The 21,737-nt window shown below is 38.4% G+C and overlaps 1 protein-coding gene across 1 annotated transcript in view; it reads left to right on the top strand.

Annotated features, from left to right (window-relative positions):
- thsd7ba (thrombospondin, type I, domain containing 7Ba) overlaps window positions 1-21,737 on the top strand; it is a gene marked incomplete at both ends in the record, with an annotated part of 155,919 nt that overhangs the window by 97,660 nt on the left and 36,522 nt on the right. Inside the window, 3 exons of the mRNA XM_080498156.1 lie at window positions 1,342-1,526; window positions 11,580-11,846; window positions 12,895-13,073. Of these exons, the coding sequence (XP_080354282.1) occupies window positions 1,342-1,526; window positions 11,580-11,846; window positions 12,895-13,073 (631 nt within the window). The remainder of the gene's footprint in view (window positions 1-1,341; window positions 1,527-11,579; window positions 11,847-12,894; window positions 13,074-21,737) is intronic.

Here is a 21,737-nt window from a genome sequence, read left to right as displayed (position 1 = left end):
GCTATGTGTCAGGGTCTTTCTGTGTGTCTGAGTTTTGTTTTTTCTTTTGATCGGGTAAAATTCTTTGTTTTAAATGGATAATGATTGTTGTGAAAAAGTCCATCTCAGGGGGTATGATGGTATTGGAGCAGTAACATATCTAAACATGTAGTTCAGTTACCTTAACCAAACATAAGAGCAACTGTGTGAAGATAAAGAAGCAATGTAGTTCCTCGTTTCAGAATTTGACAGAGTAAAAAGATGCCCTGGCTTTTTTATTGTTAGCACGATGACAGAAGTCATATTTTTTAGCAGTCTTGGACATCAGTATTAATTACCAATGAATAATGAGGTGAAGGTGCCCTATACTACCCCCACATCGTTGACACTGATAGGAGCTGACAGTGGGTTGATACCGTTCAGAGTGGATGAATAAAAAATGTGCGATTGATGATGACATGTTAACACTCTTACATGGAAAACCATAAATCTACAGCATCACACTGTCAGCTGTCACACTTTTAATTGTGGGCATGTTTGAAGGCCCACACTTCCATTTAATCAAAGATAAAGCGTAACTGTACTGTTTTGTTAAACTTACTGTGACGTCCTGCATGTATTGATTGTGCTCTCTGTTCTGATGCTAGCCACAGGATGCTGTTTCAGACTGGGAGACACCGCGTGTTTTCAGAGGTCCTTTCATTTTTTTTTTTAGTATGAAAGAGCTGTCACTGAACCGGACTGCCTTTGAAATATTGTTTCCACGTAATTGAATGCTAGACCAGGTGTTACAAATAGGGAACACACACACACACACACACACACACACACACACACACACACACACACACACACACACACACACACACACACACACACACACACACAACATCTGGTCTTTATGCGAGTTCCTTCTAATTATTCTGAACACATCTCAGCTGCATATGTTATTGCACCTTCAGTACTGGATTATAATATATTTATTCCTTTCTAATCAGTTACTGATACATTGATTAGATGGACATATAGATCATTCTGTCAGAGTTGTTTAGCTTCAGTGTCGTATTTCCCTGTTTTCTTTCAATAAATCATTGTTATCGGAAGAAGTCTGATAAAGTTGTTGCAGTTGAAGGTTAAATTAGCTTTTTTCTCAATATTAGCATGAGCGCTGCATTTTAATACGCTTTATTCCTCTGGGTTTTACAATGGAAACCTTTTCAGTCTTCAGCCTCTTTCACCACACCAGATTGTTGAGCTCATTTATTTCTGAATATCAACACATTAAGGACTGTTTTGTTGATTGTGCATTGCTTGCAGAGTTGAAATAATGTGCTCGCCATCCTCTGTGCTTGCAGGAATCAGTTGTGTTGGGGAGAGCGGCGAGTCGGCCAACATGACAGAGTGCCTGCGGTGGGCTGGCCCCTTGCCCCCTCAGATCAGAGAGTGTCGAGTGGCTTGCAAGGATGACTGCACTCTCACTGCCTGGTCCAAGTTCTCAGAGTGTGCTGGATGTGGAAGCTCCCTGAGTCGGAAGCGCTCACTCACAGGTGAAAGACTTTAATTTCCAGTTTGTGTGGTATCACTCCCTGTAACTGATTCGTCTCTGCTGGGGGGAAAAAGTGCATTGTCTTCTTGGGTCAAGTGTTCCTGTCGTGAGCTTTTATGGGTATGGCCGACAACTGCTTGGGTAATGAATTAAAATGGAAAAGACGTATGCTTTTGTCATGCTTTTCTGAAGAACATGAGCCTATGGTTGTTTCCTGAAGGCATAATGTACCAGTTCAGCCCAGGTGCATTATGTTACCAGCTGATAAGATTTCTTTGTTCAGTTTTGGTCAGCAAAAATTGCAATATTTTCTTTATGTGCTAAAAGGCTTCTGCATTTCACATAGCACATTCTCATAAAACTTATTTTCTCATTTGTATTTCTGTTACTGTACCTTTCCACTGTCCCAGTAGTGTTATGTCAGGTCTAAATTTGGTCTCTCACAGCTTGTAATCCCTTATTTCAGTGCAGATGGCAAAATCTGAATTACATGCTGTGGTTGCAGACCAGGCTGGATACTATTTGTCTTCATGAATATTTTATCTGATGCCGGCGGGGTTGTAGTAAACATACCCTGTCTCCTTCTATAATGCTCTGAGAATCCAACACATGAAATCAGCCTTAGCTCCGTGGTAGATTTCTTTTGGAGAGTGTGTGCGCTCATGTCCTTTGGCTCGTAACGGTTATAATAGGTCAGCATTTCAACTCTTTCATGCCAACTTTACCAGTTGCTTAAATGTCTCTGTCAGGAAAAATGATGAGAAGAGAACCCAGTGGGGGGCTTTAAACACCAGTGTGTGGTTGAAGAAGTTGGCAGCATACCAAGACCCACGTTTAGATATTATAGCTATAAAAAAAAGACCTCCTAGAGCCAAATTGCAGTATGTTCTCTGCATCCTTACTGGAAGTCATCTTGAAAGCCCAAGAGTGACATTTAGGAAAGCACTGCTCAGTCTAGCATTTTTTGTAAAAGTAGAAAAAGGAAAAGGGAAGAGGTCCTATTGACAGGTCAACAGTGTCAGTAGATATTAAGACTCAAAGGTGGCAAAAAGCTGCATACACAAAGGTGACACTGAGGTGTACTCGTTAGGCCAGTTCTATTAGGAACAGATGTTCTGTGTGACTTCTGAAAGTAGTATCATCTTCATTGGAGCATTGTGGTCTCAACCAGACTTAAATATTCTGCGAACCACCATTTGATTCCAAACTAACAGTACCTTCAGCTGAACTGAATGGTTGAACCATTAGACAGAGCTCCTGCATAGAGAGAAAATGAAACATATAAGTTAGTTTTGGAAGTTACTAATGTAATTAAGTAAGTGTATTTGAGGATTCATTATTAAAAAACATGCTGTGCTTATTGCTAATAGACAGTTTTTATGGTGATTATTTTCTTTATCTTTTAATGCAATAGACTGTTGTATCTTTTTTTTCCTGCAAGCTAAATTACTCTCCATGCCAGCACGTGCAGATGTGATGATTGGATGCTTCTAAAGTGCCAGTTTTTGTGAACATTAATCCTAGATTGACCTGAATGTGAATCCGTGCACCACTACCAATGCTAACTTAGTGTTTTTGGTTATTGCCCAGTTTGTTCAACCAGCTACTGAATTGTCAATGGAGAATGTGCACCCCCATAATGTACTAATTCAACTGGTCTTGAGATTGCTCAAAGAACAAACTGAATGAGATCTCCAAAAGCTTCATTCAGATCTCATAAGGGAACACTACTGATTTATGTGTAATCATGATAGCACTTCTCACATGGGCCAGCATAGTGAATGTCAATAATCTTGTATATTTTTGGCATGCCATGACCCTCCTATTAAACATTTTGAACAAAAATTCATAATTTTCATTTGAATATTTTTTAAATAATGAGCTGCTACAAACTGGATCAATTTTCTCTTGGAATGAAGATCAGCTTAACTTTGATAAAAGAAATGTTTTATTTTTTTAAATTACCAAAGTTTTTGTATGTGTTTCTCAGTGTGATATTGTTGTAGCCATAGTTGGATTCTCCAGCCGTGTGCTGAGTGTTATTCTCCAACATTAAGTTTTGTGAATTATTTCCTGAGACAGATCAGAGGGCAGAGATTGCATGTGTATCTGTGAGAGCTTTACTGCAGATAAATGGTTTAGCTATGCTATCCGGTATTGTTACTGAGCCATTCAGGATTGCCCTCTGACATTCTTCTTTGTCAGAATGAGCTCTAAAGTGCCTTGCGTGTATAATTTTCGCATGGCTATGTCCCAAAATACCACACTTCTAATGGTCAATTTGCAATCTTAAAGTGAATTTATTAGATTTTTATTTTATGGCTCAGTTTGATCTCTGCTCTTGTGCTGTCTTTATTTTGTGGGTGTTTTATTTGACCATTTTTCTCCTTTTACAGTGAAGTGTATTTTTTATAGTAAAGCAACATTTACATTTTATTGCATTTTGTTAAAAGTGCCATATAGATGATGAATTATTGCCAAGTAAATTAATTGAAATTTGCTCCACAAAAAAAAGACAAAGGTTGTGCCGTCTGAACACATTGCACTGGGCTTACGTTGAGGTTTAGAGTAGTTGAGATTGTGGGATTTATTATGCAACTATTTCGAGATATATGGATTTCATTATGAGGGGTTGCCTTTGAAGAAGGGAGGCATTAAAAAAGGATATGTGGCTCGTTTCACACACGAGTCAGCAGAACCGCTTGTATAGACCTGGAAATGCTAAGAATGACATCACATTAAAGATATGGGCCTCACTGGACTTTTATATTCACCAATCTCGAGTTGGGGCTCAAAGTATGCAGTTTTCATGTTTTCCCTCTGCAACTAAAGGTTTTCTCTGGATCCCCCCCGAGAGGGTCCAAGTGTTTTAAGTAACAAAGGAACATCTCATGATGGCAAGGGCCAACTTGTGGTGGTTAGATAATAGAGTCGAGAATCTTCAACAAAGCCGGTGCGAGGAAGTAAAAGTGGTGAATGACAAGGATTTAAAGGATCTATTACTGCTGTCTTGAGACTCCAAGGTAAAGTGAAGTCCATGCCTCAATGTGACAGGGCCATATCAGCAACAGAAGGGGGGACCTATACAAACCAGTGTTTCTGTCCATTATTATCAGCTAAATGTCAAAGCAAAAATTAACACATCTGATTTGTTTCATAAATATTTGAAATACACTTTTATTGTACAACTTACTGCTGTGAAATCTGTTTAGCTTTGCTGACGTTGAGAACAGCTGTTACAGTCTCACTTTTCACTGATACACTTCATCCATTCAACCATCTCTGATACCACTTGTTTCTTGTTCAGGGCTGTCGAGTTGAAGCAGATGAGGGAAAGTAATTATCAAAACAATCATCAACTGTGTGTGTGTGTGTGTGTGTGTGTGTGTGTGTGTGTGTGTGTGTGTGTGTGTGTGTGTGTGTGTGTGTGTGTGTGTGTGTGTGTGTGTGTGTGTGTGTGTGTGTGTGTGTGTGTGTGTGTGTGTGAATCGTTCAATTTCTCCGCAGGCATTAACCTGGTCAAACATGTATATTTTAAAATGTATTTCATTATCTACTGACTTCATATAGTGCAATTCCAGCATCAAATTCATATATAAGCTACATATTAGAGGTCTAAATCGGATTTCAACACATTCATTAAATACAAACCCATAAAAATATAATATCGATCCCTTTTACTATAACTCTTTAAACATGACTAGTAAACTGTTGAAAATATTACAGCAATAGCTTATTCATACATTCTCAACTTTCTACACATTTGTCAAGCATTTCTTAAGCCTTTCACACATTTGTGACATTCAGGATTATAGAGTCACAGATTATGCTGATTTAATGTCCAAAATAATCTCAATCATATGTACATACAGGAGGTAGCACAAATCTACACACATTAGACCCGGAGCATGGGATCTCTGCCATGCTGTAAAGTGACGCAGCATGCACACACACTGCTGCTGCTGCACTGCGGGCTGAACTCCGCTCCTTAACTCAGTAATTAACACTGAAACACCCCCCCAAAACACCTCTCACTCGCGATACAAAATACAGAGCTTTCAGCTGTGATTCTATGTAAGTTTCAGAGTACTGACCTGGAAAACACAGATAAATGTTTAATGGAGTGAAGACACAAGCCCCTCATTTCCTTCCCAAAGTTCTTCTGAGGAGGTGGGCGGGAACCCACAATGAGAAGGACTCTGGGCGGAACAACACCTGAGAACATTGGTTCCGTGCTCCCTCTTCCTATTAAACTGAGCAATTAACCACAATAATTGTGAAGACAATACTTTGAATGTTTTATCTCACTCAGACAATGTTTTTGTCTTCACAAAAATAAAGTGCTTAATAATACACCGTATTTCTATTAACACAAATGGGATCACACATTTTGAGAGTATCACACAAGCTCAAGGTTGTGTGATCACTCCGTTTGTAGATGTATTAAAGAGGTGCTTGGCAGTGTTGAATGCAAAGAGGTCTCCACAATGTTATGGGTATTAATGGAGCATTACTTCAACAATCATTATATAAAGAGCACTTCGGAACAACAATGTTTAATTGCATTGCATCATGTTATTACAAGTTAGACAGTGTAGATTAAAATGCTGACTGTTTGTGATGCCTGTAGGCCTGTTTGTTGCCATCGCCAGTAAATGTGCTTGTCAAAGTGAAGTGATGTTGCACTGGCACTTTTCAATCAACCACCAGCAGTGGCGTAGATTGAACAGGCTGCTGGTGAATTGCCGTGCGACAGCAGTGAGTTCACACTCTGTGAGAAATGTTTGCAATCAGACCCACTTCTAAAGCAGATGGGCCGCTCACTGACTGGGCACAGGGGAAGCCGGAGGACACCCAGGATCCCCGAAACAAATAGGAGGTGCACAAATATAGCAGGATTAACGAAATAGCAGTGCAACTATTTCTTTGGGCGTTGTGCATCTGCATGCATGTGCTCTCTCCATCTGGCTTGGGTCAAGGAATTCCACTCAACCATATATATTTGTACAGTACACAAGATGTTTACTTTAGTTTTGACAATTACATGGTAATTCACTTATTCTTCAGGGACTGCAATTCATTACAGTGTGGAGTAGCTCTGTTCTTTAAAGACCAGCATTCAAGTATAATCAAATCAGGAAATAACCATCTCTGAAGAAATACTATATAAGCATTGCAGCAATAAAACACCATCTGCTCTGTATATAAGCAGCGGGTTTGATTTATTCCTGTTTTAAAAGAGTGGGATGATGAACCCCGCCTCACAGAGCGTGAATCACATTGTCCTGTCCTCCAGCTTCTCCAGAGCTCATGTGGCTGATCCATCATTTCATGCCACATAAGTAGTATTTTTATTGGCTAAATATGGAACATTCTAATTTTTTTTTCTCACATTACAGAATCTTACTGTGATTGGCTGTTAAGATCCATGGCCCATGAAAAGCTTTTCTCCACAGCAAGTTAGATGATTTTCATTTGAGATATCTGGTGATTCAATTCTAAAAATACGTTTTAATGATTGTCAGTGATCAATGATTGAGAAACAGAGCATTGGGCGACTGTGTTCACACACAAACCAATATGACTTTGAACTGATGCATACACACCTTACATGAGAAGAAACACTTGCTCAAGAGGGAATCCTTGTGAAGCTTATCAAGTCTATGGTCCAAGTTGCAATTGATTTTCTGTGGTGACTCAAGTAAAAGAGGGCATGTTGAATGCACATATTGTTCGCTAATTGGTGTTTCCACTATTTATATTTGTTAAATATCCAACAAACAACTACAACAATGCATCTCGTCAGCACTTTGAAATGGTTCTCATGCAATGTTTATTTCATGCCTCAGGGAAGGAAGTAATGGGAAACATTGCAATGTGTGTTATTTCTCAAGCACTGATGCCATCTGACAACCCACGATGGCAGGTGCCAATCATCTGGCGCTGCTGCATCTCAGTCAGTCATGGAGATTGGAAGCTGTCCCAATCAATGAACACTCAAAATTAAGCAGGAGGCGGGAAGCAAACTTCATCAAAAAGCCTGAAACAATTCACCTGGAATAAAGTTTGCTATGAACACAAAAACTGGTCATTAAAATCCAATTGGATAAAGTGCAATAACATTGAATTACAGATGTATTGTCATGATTGCACTCAATGAAACATTTTGATTTTAAAAAGATATCATTGATTAAGTGAGGCATGTGCATTTGCTTACAATCACATTATTTTCAATTCATAGTGATACAGACGAGAATACTCACTGGGTTTGAAATGAAGCTAAAGCTCAGTAAAAAGAATAATTGTACCAAGTTAAGATCAGGACAAAGCTCATTGCTAGTACCATCATATATTACACATTTATGTTAAAACATAAAGATCTACAAGAAATTACTAAATCAATAATTTTTTATTTTTTATTTTTGTATTTATCAGCCATCTATGCACGGATGTTATAGTTGTGGGAACCAAAGTCTGTTAACACTGCCACATTATAAAGGCCCATTGTCCAAATAAAAGTTAATATATTCACTGTTTTGGGTAAAACACGTTATAAGGTTCGACTGAGGTTATGGTTCATGGTTAATAGTAGATATGGTTGTAGTCAAATAATTTTTGGGTGTGAATGTAAGTCAAAACAGTGTTTTAGTGGGATTTTTCTAGATTAAATTAGAGTCATCTGATCTTGGTTCTTTGAGACATAACTGTGAAAAACCTTAAGTTACGATACCCTCAGACCTTGAGCTTCAATCAAGGTCTTCAATCAAGGTCTGAGCTTAAGCTTTTCTTGAACTCAGGCACCTGGCCAAAATTAAATCATTTAAAAAAAAGAAAAAAGAAAAGAAATCAACCATCTGTTGCAGGGATGAAACCCTGCTGCACATGTTTTAACCAGCACACATGAACACAAGCACATTACACCAGCTTTAATTTCAATTCACTGGCTGTCTGTATGCTTCAGGATTGATTTTAAAATGATTGTATTTGCTTCTAAAGCCCTCAATGATCCTGGCCCCACAGTGTCTCAGGTAGGATTACCTGACCTCCCCTAAAACAAGTCACACACTCAGAGGAGACCGAACCTCCTCTATCTGTTATTGTGTTTATTATGGTATTTTATGTTTTTATTTTGTGCTTTATGTATTTCTGTATGTATACACGGCTTTATGTATACACAGACCTTTCATTTTGTAGCTTATCTTAATGTAGTGTTCATAAATCTTCCGCTGAGTTCATTTTAGTCGTTTCACAAATAATGTGGGCCGGATTCGATTTGGCTCACTTCGCTTTTCAGATGAGCCTTATTTTCTGTGTCTTTTTTCATTTACTTTAGCAATTATTTTCACCAAATACAAACCTAAGGAGTATAATTAAACCAGTTAAAATTATTATTATCTTCATTTAGTTTTAATTTGCAGCTGCAGGAAGGATGTCATTGACACCATGAGTTATACTGTTGAAATGTGTTCAGCCTTTTGGGAAAATATTTTGGGAAAGCGGTGACAAAAAGTAGCTTCCCTCTGAACTTCAGTCTCGGTGCTGGATTGTCACTCCCCATCGCATGCAATAAACTGAAAGCAAATCCTGCATGGGGAGCTTCGCTCCCATCAACTGCTTTTTTTTTTTTTCGGGCTTAGTCTTGACAAGTACATAAAAAGGTGTTGACAGTGGTGAGTCTTTAATTTTTGAACAATGCAGAGTGTGTCACTGACACCAGGATATTCCTATGTGTGGAGACGGTACAACACATCTCTTTTATATAATGTTTTATGACGCAAAGCACGCAATCCATCAAATGTAGAGTTTCTAAGCAGCTGGACAGTTCGATAGAATGTCTCTGTTACTCGTCCAGATATTGAAGGTGACAGCGACACATGCCTTCCAGTTGCTGTTCCTCCGCGATCAAGCCTATTTATTATTCTCATCATCATATATGATTGGATATTAAAAGATTGCCACTGAAATAGCTGCAGTTAATTTACTGTTCATCGCTCAGCCCATTTTAGGATATCCATTGATGAACACTCATCCTTTGATGATTCCTTGAAGTGTGTTTTGCAGCAAACTCTCCATCAAACATTTTCGTGGTCGATTATATGGCAATCCACAAAGCACAAAGTGCTTTATGATTTAAAAAGGGAGAATATGAAAAGGATAAAAAAAAAAAAAAAACATGTTCTGCATTTATTAGAGCATGCCATTAGGCAAAAATAGGAATGTATTTAGTGATATAAAACAAGAAGAGGCATATTGATGGAGAGAAGGCATAGCAAAATGAAAATTACAGCTCTTAAGCTCAAAATAACAGCTCAACAGATCATTGCTGACTAATGATATAACAGTGTATGAGTATCTGTGGCTTCCCATTGTCAGTCCATTTTTCCACTATTGTCTGTTCCTTGAATCTCACACTTGTGAGGATTGATAACAAACAGCATTGTGTGTTGGTTAAAAAATGTGCTTGTCTGTATGTCGTAAGCCTGAATCAAGTTCACATGATCCCAAAAGATGTGCAGGGTTTAGATAGAGAAATTCTTAATTCATCTTTTGTACCTGCTTCATTCAAATGCTGGAGCAGATCTCATCAAACGCTCGACGCATAACCCCTCGTGTACACACATATTCACACTTATGACCAATTTAGAGTCACACAACTCAAATGCATACGTTTGTACTGTGGGAATCAAACTAGAGTGTGTTTACATTGAGTATGTTTAGGCTCAATCCAACAATAGGCGTTGTGGTATTGCAGGTTCTGCAATGTGTCATATAAAAGTGGAATGGTCAAGCAACTCTGGATGTTGTTGAAAAACAATTATTCAACCTTCACTATATGGGCACTACTCCTCTAATGGACCTCAGAATAAATAGAAGAAATAAAATCTAATGTGCTTCCAAACAAGAAACAATCATTCCCTGTGGATATTTTGGCACCACACACAGAATAAAGGAAAACATGTTTTATTTCCACTGATTGCCAAACACTTCAAACTCCTTGACTGTTTATTTGCTGTGTTTTCTCAAAAATAAATAAGCGCAAACTACAGGGAAATTGTAGTTGAACCACTGTATACATTGATTCACATCCACTGGAGCACCTATTCCTGATATGTAGCCATAGAGTGAGGAGTAAAACATCAGTGACTGCTGCTTTCTGTGGTGGAATTGTACAAATGGGAAAAGTGGGGAACACATTAATACTTAAAGTCCTGTCTTCAGCAGAAATACTTTAGTGCTAAATGATTGAGGTTTTTTTTTCTTTTCTTACTGTCAATTCACCTATTTTCCAATGCATATCCACATAACTAATGCTTCACGCCATGTTCTAAACAGTTTTTGTTTGATAGGAGATGTTTTACTGATCCTGATACATACCCATACCTCTGTCCATCTTTAGAGTGTGTACTGTAACACTGCAGACATGTGGGGTTTGGGCTTAACTGTGGATGAGAATAATGAAACAATACACCAGTTTCTAAAAGCAATTCACTGCCTTGTGGAGTCAGCAGTGAAAGTGGGGGCAAAGATTCCAACTAGAAATGGCAACAGTGACCTTCTGAGCTACATCCCCCAAAACAGGTCAGCAGTTTCCCTCGAGAAGCTGGTTCTAACTTAGTGGAAGAACTCAATGTTGAACCTCGACCACTCCAAGCCACATCAATTGCACTATTCATTTGCTAATAACATGGCTTAACCGACTGCTGGAGTTATAAAACTGTAATTGCATTATTATAAATAAATGAACAGATACGTGTGTTATATATATATATATATATATATATATATATATATATATATATATATATATATATATATATATATATATACATATAATTAGTTTCTTCTTTGCCATTCTTGTTTGATGAGCAGTGTTTCTTTGGCTCTCTCTCAGCTGATGTTTAAGTTAAACAATAAACTTATTTATGCATGCAGCAGCTCAGCCTCTTATCCAGTATAGGGGGAAAAAAAGACTTGGCTTCAAGCCTTATTTGCACACCGTTTATCGCCCACCCAGTGCAGTGACTTGCCATTGTTTTTCCCATCTTCTTCCCAGGTCGCAGCAAGAAGAAGGAGCAGTGCCTGAATGAAGAGTTGTATCCACTGGAAGAGACACAGACTTGTCCTTGTGATGAGTTTTTGTCACAACCATATGGGAACTGGTCGGCTTGTATTCTTCCCGAGTCTTCAGCTCTGGGGTCTCTGCAGGGCTGGATGAGTCGCCGAGAGGTGAAGGAATGCGGCCAAGGTCTTCGCTATAAAGCTGTTGCCTGCATCAACCAGCAGGGACACCTGGTTGACCCCAAGCTGTGTACAGACTCAGGTAAGACACAGCTTGCACATAGTCTACCTATATTACTTCCTTATCTTTACAGCCCTACAACAACCAGTTAGGTTCAGAATAATTTATTCACCATCATACCGTCTTTATGTGAAGCTGCTACAGCCACACTGATGGTGGTTTGCTACTCTTGAAGCAGCAGCAACAGAGTGCAAAAATAAAGTCATTCATAGTTATTTATTTATTTTTACATGCTTTTCTGTCAAATATTTGCAGCACAATTTCTGTGAATTGAAGTGTTCATTCACGCATGAGATAGCAATAACTTTATTCACCTAACACCTCACATGAATGCTGGACTTGTTGATCACATCATCGGAGAATGTATCACTGTCCTCGCCCCGGAGCTCCAGCTGATACTTTCACTGCTGCTGCTTGCAATGCTGCCCTCATATTGCCAATGCTGACTACAATCCAAATGATTTATTTGATTCCATTTCCAAAATACACTAAATAATTAAAGGAAAGAATAAACCCTTCTAAATTGTACACATTGACCATAAACTTTTAAAACACCAGGATTGGAATTGGACAACATGAACATTTTTTTTAGTTTTTTAGATTGATCAAACACTGTTCACATTATTTACATTTCATTATGTTTCATATGCGAGTAGTCACAACAACAAATATGCAGTCTTACTTGCTTAATAATACAGCTTGAGTCACAAGTTCAGTTGCATGTTGTGCATTCCAAGAGGTGAACATTTTAGTTCTCTTTCTGTCATAATGATCATATTTTCTTTTAGTGTGACTAATATCCATGTATATCGTGCTAAGGAACCGGTTGAGAAAACAATCAAAACAAGTATAAATATAAACCTTATGAACACCTCTGGCTCAGTGCTGGAATGAAGCACTCATTATTCAGATAATTAGCCATTAGTGTCACAGTGGGTAAGTCCAAGGTCTGCTGAACACAGGCCAGTGGCATGTCTGTCCAACATTATTAATGTGATCCTCAGCTGTGACTGCTGACTGAGTCTGATCAGACTTCTTGCACCTTCTGTCTGCCAATGTCCATTTTCAGGCTACATTGTGGAGGTTTGCCACATCCCTTGCCCCCTAGACTGTAAGCTCAGTGGCTGGTCAGCTTGGTCGGCCTGCAGTGCGTCCTGTGGCAGCGGGTTAAAGATCAGATCAAAGTGGCTCAGGGAGAAAGCTTTCAATGGAGGACGCCCATGTCCCAAACTGGATTTAAAGAATCAGGTAAGGGTCTTTCACAGAAAATGCCTCCAGCACAATACTGAAGCAAAACTAGGTTGGAAAGTAGCTGATTTTGTCAAAAGTCACTCTCCGTATTAAGAACATTCCATCGGTCTTTCAAGCAGGCTGCAGCTTTCCTGTCTATATTAATGTTAAGCAAAAAGGACAAAGGAAAAAAAAAACTAAACAAGCAGTGATGTCATAATTCTATCTACATTGTTTTGTTGTAACGTCCTACAAGAATTGATTTCTGAAGAAAAATACAATCCAAAACAGAGAGTTTATGTAAATAACCACACTTTATAAGTCATAAACAAACCATCCTGTATTTAAAATACTGTAGCTTCATGCTCAGTTTGCCAGCGCACATGCATTTTCTTATCTGACATTTAACTTGTATCCAGTGCGCCACTTGTGCGTTCTTGGACTGTATTTTTCTTCCTCCTTCATTGTGTTGCAGCCAATTGTTGTCACGGCAAAGTCGTTGCATTCTGCTCACATTTCAATGACAAGGTCGATTACCCATCAGACAGTTGGACACCTGGGTGACCTGTTCATTTTCTGGTGTCTTCAGTGAGACCAGATTATTGGCCTTGCAAGACATGCCCTTTCCTTGACATAGAACCTGGGCAATACTAAGTAACAAAAAGAAAGGTGCTAGTGAGGGAAGAAGTGGACAGATGGGAGCTTTTGATATTCCACAGTCAGGTTTTTTTTTTTTCTCTGTGGCTCTGAATATTTTGTGACAGCACATCTCTCATGGGGTCACGGTTTAAAGAGGGGAAGTGTTTTATGAATACTGTCTGTATGCTTGAATGGGCTTGAAAGGACACTCTAGTTTGTAGAGGTCAGTATGGAGATGAGGCATGGCTGTGTGAAAAATATTCTAATATGGGCTTGTGGCAGTTTGTGTACAGATGGTTAAGTGCCCACTAACAAGGTCTATATGGCCCCTGTTGTAATGTCCTGTAATAACCCTCACCATTGAAATTGGAGCTCTTTGTTGCCCCGTGTCCTGATGGATTTACCCTGAGTGGGGATTCATTCTTGAATTATTAAATTAGCCGTTTAGAGTGAAGTACATCTGTTTGAGCTATGGGTGAAAAGATGCTGTAATCGTTATGCTGTGTCAGTGGGCATAGCTGTGCCTGCTTACCTTTTCTTTCTGTTTTATGGGATTAAGAAACTCTTCACATTGTGTCAAATGCTGCTTTTTCTTTGAGTAAATACCCTTGTCTCACAGCCCTTGCACTTATATTCTACCGCCGGTTCTTAATTTAGTCTATGCTTGTGTGCAGCGTGATACTGAATATTCACACTGCTAATGGGCAGCCTTCTTGTGAACAAACAGTTGCTGCCTCATCACCGACGATGAGCCACTCTCTAGCCAAAGTATACCCACGCTCCCACCAGCAGATGTTTCCCCTTGAGCCACAGCCAGAAGTGATCGGCTTGACAGAGATTAAATTTACAGTGCACTGCAAATCATTCTCTCGTCACTCGGTTGAGTGAGCACGATAGATAGAGAGAGAGACAGAGAAAAAGTATGTGTGTGTCACCATAAAAATAATGAGCAAAAAAAAAAAAACCCCCGCTGTTAATGAGGTAGTCCATATGATGGCTTTTTTTTCCACACTGGGAAAATGTGACCATGAACAAGTTAATCAAGATGAATTATTCAAACATCACTCTTGCTGAGAACACCCACTCAGACTTTTGTGTACAAGTGAGGAAATGGCAAGACTTTAAGTACTGTTCCTTTCACTTTCACTATGTTTGTGAAGCTGATCACATATACATTGTTGTGCTGTCATCTGAGTATATCGTTCTCTATTTATGTTGAAATGGTTGACTGGTGGCTGTAATAATATTTTCATCTTAAAGAAACTGGAGGTTGTTGTAATTTTCGGGCATCGAAGTACAACGCTTTAAATTAGGGGTATCGAAGTGCAAAACTGGCCAGCAAAATGTTTTCTGATAGCTTTTTTTAATTGGAGTGATTCACAGGGGTTCTCACTGCTCTCATATGATTAACAGATATCACACAATACCAAGACACATTGACTTATCTCGTCAATTCTATAACAGCATTAAAAGCTTATTACGTTTTGCTTGCAAAAGTATTACTTTAAAACCCTTACTGTGACAGCTGGGTTCATGGAAATATACATTCAGTCTGAGAAGTGAGAGTTTTTTTTAATGATAGTCAGAAGAGAGGTAGTATGGCAAGTAACATATCAGATAGCTGTTTTGACAATAAACTATTTTCGTATAGTGAATATTTGCATATCTGAACATTTTCAGTATACATTGTTGCACTGAAAACATTTTAAAATGTTTGAGATTGTTAAATTAATAAGCTATAACCATATCATTTCACTTGTCTGCCCCACTTTAGATCAAAAGAAACTCATGTAGTATATTATTATACATGGCAACTGCCTGTAGCATGTAGTACATTATTATACAGAGCAGCATCTCAGAGCTGAAAGGTTATGTATTTACTGTAAATTCATATGTAAGTGTGGACTGATGTCTGTAGCGCTTAGATCAAATCCTTTACAATGGTGAACTTGAATAGCTCATTGTCTCCGTGGAGATCTACAACAGGGCTGCCAACGCTCACAGGCACTGAGCATAATGACTATAAACTCATTCCACACTTGCATATTCTCAAACTGAGCTGTATTTTTTTTATCTGGATGTGGAACTTTCTCATAAAAAACAAAACAAAAACAAATGCTGCATACCTGGAACAATATTGTCAATCATTGTCAATAATATATGTCCTTACCGGAAGGTTGTTTTTTGAATTACATGGTCACTCTGCATCTATTGTCTGCAACTTGTCTGAAACATGCAGATGTGCTGACAAAGGAAATGCAAAGATATGCTTTGGACACTAAACTAATGCAAGGAGTAGGACAAACAAAATTGATGTTGAAGCTGACAAAAAGAAACAAATTGGTAAAGACAAGATTGTGGACGTCAATTTCAGGTTTGACTGGGTCAAACCTGAACAATTTACCCTGAGGAACCATTTTCCAACTGAAGGAGAAAATGGGATTACTCAGAGATAACATACAGATGTACAGAGACGCCCTCAACCAGACTCAAACTGGGGATTTTCTCACTGAGAGACACACAACTACACTACTGTCAGCTCAGAGATACTCTCTCGATAGAGATCAAATATTCAACTGTATGAATAGAAAAAGAACAACAGCATATTTCTGTGTCATGATGGCTTCAGTAAATGAATGATCAGTTGGACCACAGAGGGAATTGAAAACAACACCGCGAGCTTGACAAGGCTGCCCTTCACTGCATCACTACCTGCTTTTATTACAATAATAGGAGAAACAAAGGCATGCTGGGTTTACTATTGAGTTACAATGTTCAGATGGTTTTCCTTTGTTGGGTTTATGATTGCATTAGCTGGGCAGGTGCCTGTAAGCATTCATTTTTAAATGTGTAAATTCACTGAGGAGACTATAAAGTATTCCAAAACATGCCCATGTTCAAGGTGACTGTAATAGTGTTCATTAGGGACAATATGTCTGATGGTGTGCATGTGCATGGTTTAATACATCACATTACTTTGTGGGGTGCTGCAATTTTTTTTATTTTTTTTTGTCTTTGGTGCATATGAAGGTATGGATCCTATATACAGTGTTATTAATGAACCACCTGAACCTTTGAAGTATTTATGATGCATGGCGGGCAGGATGTTTAATTTCCTCAGTGAAATATCAAGATATATATTTTTTTGGGAGGGGAAAAAATGTCCATAATTTCATGGTTGCTTGTCTTTTAAAAAATTGTTTCTGTTCACATAATCTCCAAAATGTTGCCGGAAAGCACACATTTTTAATGTGAGCGGAAAAACATCCGCTAACCACGAACAAGGTAAAAAAAAAAAGAAAAGAAAGCAGAAGTTCGTGTCTCTGCTCAGTGACTGAGCAGTACCCGATATGTGTAGCCCGTGTCTCAAGACAAGATGCCCACAAGAGACTGACACAGAGAGCTCACAGATGTCAAAGCTGAGCTCCCTGAGAAACGCGCAAATTGGATCTATAATTACAGGAGACATTTGAATTTCATCATAACTCCCACAAGTGTTTGCCGCCAATGCTGGAATATCAAGTCTTATATGCACTTTCCATATAGTACAACAGACTTTTCCTGACTGTTTGTCAACTCATGTGCCAGTCAGATGGGTATTTTATTAATTCTATTAATGCCCGGAAGCGTCCACTCCATCCACTCTGGTCCTGGAGACGCTTCCCTCCTGTTCACCTCTCGTATTATCTCACCACATGCAGAGTGTGTAATGGTTCATATATATCTTTAGCACAGAGATATTTAATCTATTTTGTAATAAGATGAAATTATAGCAACATGAGCTATGAATACAACTATTCTTTGTTTTAGCATGAGACAGTTTGGGTTTTCAATATATTGCAGCAAAATGTCCAAAAAAGCAATGTTTTGTCTACAGCCGTGTTTCCTTTCAGACTGAAGTTGGTATTCACATCAACATCACAATAAGTTATCCTACTTTGCTAACAATCAGGTAACTATCGCTTTCACTCTCGGTCAAGGTTTTGATCACTATTGCATTATAACAGTGGGATCTCTGCTAAGAAAATGAGGAACATTATATGATTTCATTGAAGGGTTTAAGTTATATGTCGGCTGCAAAAGTTTCACCCTTTGCAAGGTTATCCTATGGGATGGGCTCCTTCATTAGCATTTTTATTCTTTGTATGTTTTAAATTTGCTGTCATTTATTATGTTAAGCTTTTGAATATTGTCTCTGTGTTGTAGTATTGCATAAATGCACTTTTTTTGACCTCTCAGAGCCCCTTTCATAAACATCAGAAAGTTTTTGAGCCAAACACAAGAGATAAGCAATTAAAATAATTTCATGATCACAATAGTCAGTTGCAGGAACACTGTAATCTTTTAAGCTTCTGCTGCATTGGCAGAGTAGTCATTTCCACAAATTGCTCAGTTTATTTTGCTATAATTGGGATGTGTGGAACATTTCACCAATTAGCTAATTTCTTCTTTTTTTCTTTTTTCATATTTTCACCCCCTGTTGTGATGGCAAGAGGTTCACTTCAGTATTTTCCCACTTTTCTTTGTATGGACTAAATCATGACCCATTCTTTTTGGTTAGTTTCTTTTGACTGCAGGTCACCAGGGTTATGAAACAAGGATCAGTAATTAATATCACTCACATTTTTAATTCCTTCAAGCGCCTCTCTGTTGCAAATGCCACATACCGAGAAATTACCTAGATCTGAGAGTAAAGACCATTTTAATTAGCAACATAGCCATTTTGCCACATTTTGTTCAACAAATAATTACTTTTAGTGGATAATTAATCTCCTTTCACCTACAAGCAATGAGTCCCATGTGCAAAGAAATGTGTGTTTTTGTTTGTGTATACCATGTGCTCTTTTATTTGTTGCTTGTTGCTTTCGTCTGTCTGGGATTCACTATTGTTCTCTTATGTTTGTGGTTTTGAACACATTTTGCTCTTCGACTTTGACAATTCCACCAGGAATAAAGATTTCAAGGCTCATTTTCTGAAGGATTTAATTAACTTTCAGGTACAGGAATAGAATATTCAGTATGTTATTAACATTTTACTTGGCGATAATGATTAGGGTATTGATGGCTACATGAATATTATTGACATAATATTCACAGATTGCTCCAATTCTAATTCTCATAAAATACGGTTGTATAATTACTCGTTGAAGAATTCTAGAGACTGTGAGATTTTAGCAGTCGTTCATGACCTGACAAAATGTATGTGGATTTCATAAACTTGAGGTGACGTCCATACAAATACATTAATGCTGCTTGTGTCAAAAGCAAGGAAAATTAGGTCACAATGGGGCAGGCATGGTATTGTACAGTCATTGCTTCTGTTGCCACGGCTCCTCCAGATTGCCTTCTCTTTCCGGAAGCAAACAAACTTTTGTTTTCTATGTCAACATTGAACTTTGGTTGTTGTGCTGGTGTCATGTTGATTATTGTATCATATTGCTTTTAGCTGCAGCTTGTGTTTTGGTAGCTGTGCAGAGTATAATTTCTCTCACTGTCAGAACATTTTTTGCAAGTCTTTGTGAAGTGTGAAGATTGCATGTCCTCCCTGTGCATTGTGTACTGTATCTCGGTGACTGTAAATTTCTTAAAGTTTTTTTCAAAGCATCAGCAACCGTATGTTGGATAAAATGGTAAAGAAGCTGTATCAAAGGATGATCACCTGAATTCCAGCAATGGAGTTGATACTAATTATGTCTGCTGATCGAACTACACATATTCTATGTAAATGGAAAAAAACACTCTTATGTCGTTCATTTAATTGCTGTGCAGTATTACTGGAGTAATCATTAAATAACTCTAGTAAGACCTTTTGTACAAGCCAAACTCATAGACAGAAATAGTTTTGATCAGATATATTTGTTTCAGCTTGTCTTTTGTTCCTTGGTCCCTCAGCCAACAAAACATTACAGATGATTTTCCAAGGTTCAGTTTCTAATGACCGTCGATGGGCCACATTATAAGGGCCGCGCAGTGAAACATTCTGGCCTCAGAGCGTAAAGGTCATGAGTTCAAGTACAGGCCTTTCTGTGCAAAATTTGCATGTTCTTCCTGTGCATGCATGTTTTTGTTTTTGTTTTGTTTTTTGAGGTACACCAGGTTCCTCTTAGAGTACAATGACATGCATTGAAGGTTTTAATGGACACCCCAAATTACCTGCAGAATGTGAGTGTGTGTGACTTTTCCTCACTATGTTTGCCTTGTCTAGCCTGGTTACCCTGTCTTTACACAACTGTGACTGGCACCATTGCCCAGCAGCCCTAAAATGGATTGAGCGTAATACAAGGTGTATGCATTGTGGTACCTGTTGGTGGTACCTGTTGGTGGGTTGGATAATAAGGGTAGCAAATTAACATTTATATGCACATGGCAAGTAAAGACCAACCTGTGTGGTCCAAACTAAAATCATGTGACTCAAACTGCTGCAGGAGTTGATCTTTGGAAAGAAACGTGTCACAAAAAATTGTGCAATGTTGCTGGTTGTTTATTGTTGTTAGGGAGTATCTGTGAGACACACAACATACAGCATAATGAGTAAAATGTCATGGTTGATCCGTTTATATCGCTGTAAATGTTTTGTTGTTTTGTTTTGTTGTGTGCAGTTTTTTTGGACACTATGAAAGAGTTCCTAACACTTCTGAATATTCATAGTAATCCAGAAATACAATGCAGCATCACGCCATTGTTGAATACAATTAAATTGTGTGTCTGTGGTAATATGCCTAAATAAACTTGATTGAACATATCTAGAATGCAGCATATTACTATATACAGACAACGTACACTCACTGCAAATCCATTGAAGATAGTTTTTACAATTTTTCCTGTTATCCTTGAACTGTCTTTAATCAGTGAGCTGGCATACCAACACTATGATGATGTGACTTAAGGAAGAATTCATAGTGGGAATAATCTTGCATTACTTTTTTTTATTTTTTTATTCCTCTACTGCTGCTGTAAGCATCCCGAGAAATCACCCATCTGACACTAAAGCCATTCATATGCATCAAGGTGGAGCCTTGTGCTTCTTGTTCGGGGTCTGATATTCCCACAAAGCTCATGAATTGTTTTATTCACCATATGTATCACCAGTCTCTACCCTGATTTCCCGAGCTCTCTGCTTCACTACACAAACAGGGTGTTTGATGCTTTCTTGGTCATTGCATGTCATGGCTTGATGTCTTGGCTCCGTTCAGCTGTGTGTTTGTGGACTTGGCACATGTTGCTGAGCCGCGAGGCTGCTGATGCTGCTACCGGCTGTGGTGCCAGTTCAGAGGAAAGACTCAGATGCAGTTTGTTATAGACATTAATTTGTAGAGGATTTCTCACAGTTTCTCCACAGATCTGCTGCTTGGTGGTGTCATATCTTGTGGTCGGACTGCCAAGCTGAGCTGTAATGGCACTGCTATCTGCACGCATTCTTTTGGTTCCTTCTTTGGCAATATGGTAAAGTGTTCCAGCTGCAGAAAATTCAGGCTGCTTTGCCAGCTCTTTGTTTTTATATATTGCTGTTCTTCTGAAACATTGATATGGTTCTTGTGGTTTTTATGATTTCTCTCGGATTAGCTTCGCTTGATAAGATGCAGCTTCACATTGATTCTAATAATTGTACACTGGCACTAAATCTTTTGACATGTTTCTTTGCTTAATTGGCTCTACTTTCATCACATTTGGATTTTCTTTCTGCACACTTTGCAGTACTGCTGTTGAACATAATTAAGTTTTAGCACTTCAGCTTTGTGACAGCTTCAACTGTTTGATTTAGAAACTGCACTTAAGGGTTAGGGTTAGAGCTCTTCTGAAACTTTTCTGGAGCAGGTAATGACACTCCATACACTCAGAGCCATCATTTGACACATGTTGATACATGAATATCATAAATGTATCACTAATGCACCTCAGATTATGTAAGTCAGGGAGTTAATTGGTAGTATTATTTTGGTAAATGACTGGTCAGCTTCTCATCTACGCTTTCAAATTGTAACAGTATCTGAAGAGACTACGACACTGTGAGTCCAACTATGCATCTTTGATGTTTGTCTTGTA

Source organism: Blennius ocellaris (genome assembly GCF_963422515.1).
Source record: "Blennius ocellaris genome assembly, chromosome: 6".
In the NCBI taxonomy this organism is placed as follows: Eukaryota; Metazoa; Chordata; class Actinopteri; order Blenniiformes; family Blenniidae; genus Blennius; species Blennius ocellaris.
The sequence above is the reverse complement of the archived record's forward strand: the minus strand, read 5'-3'. Positions and strand labels throughout refer to the sequence as shown.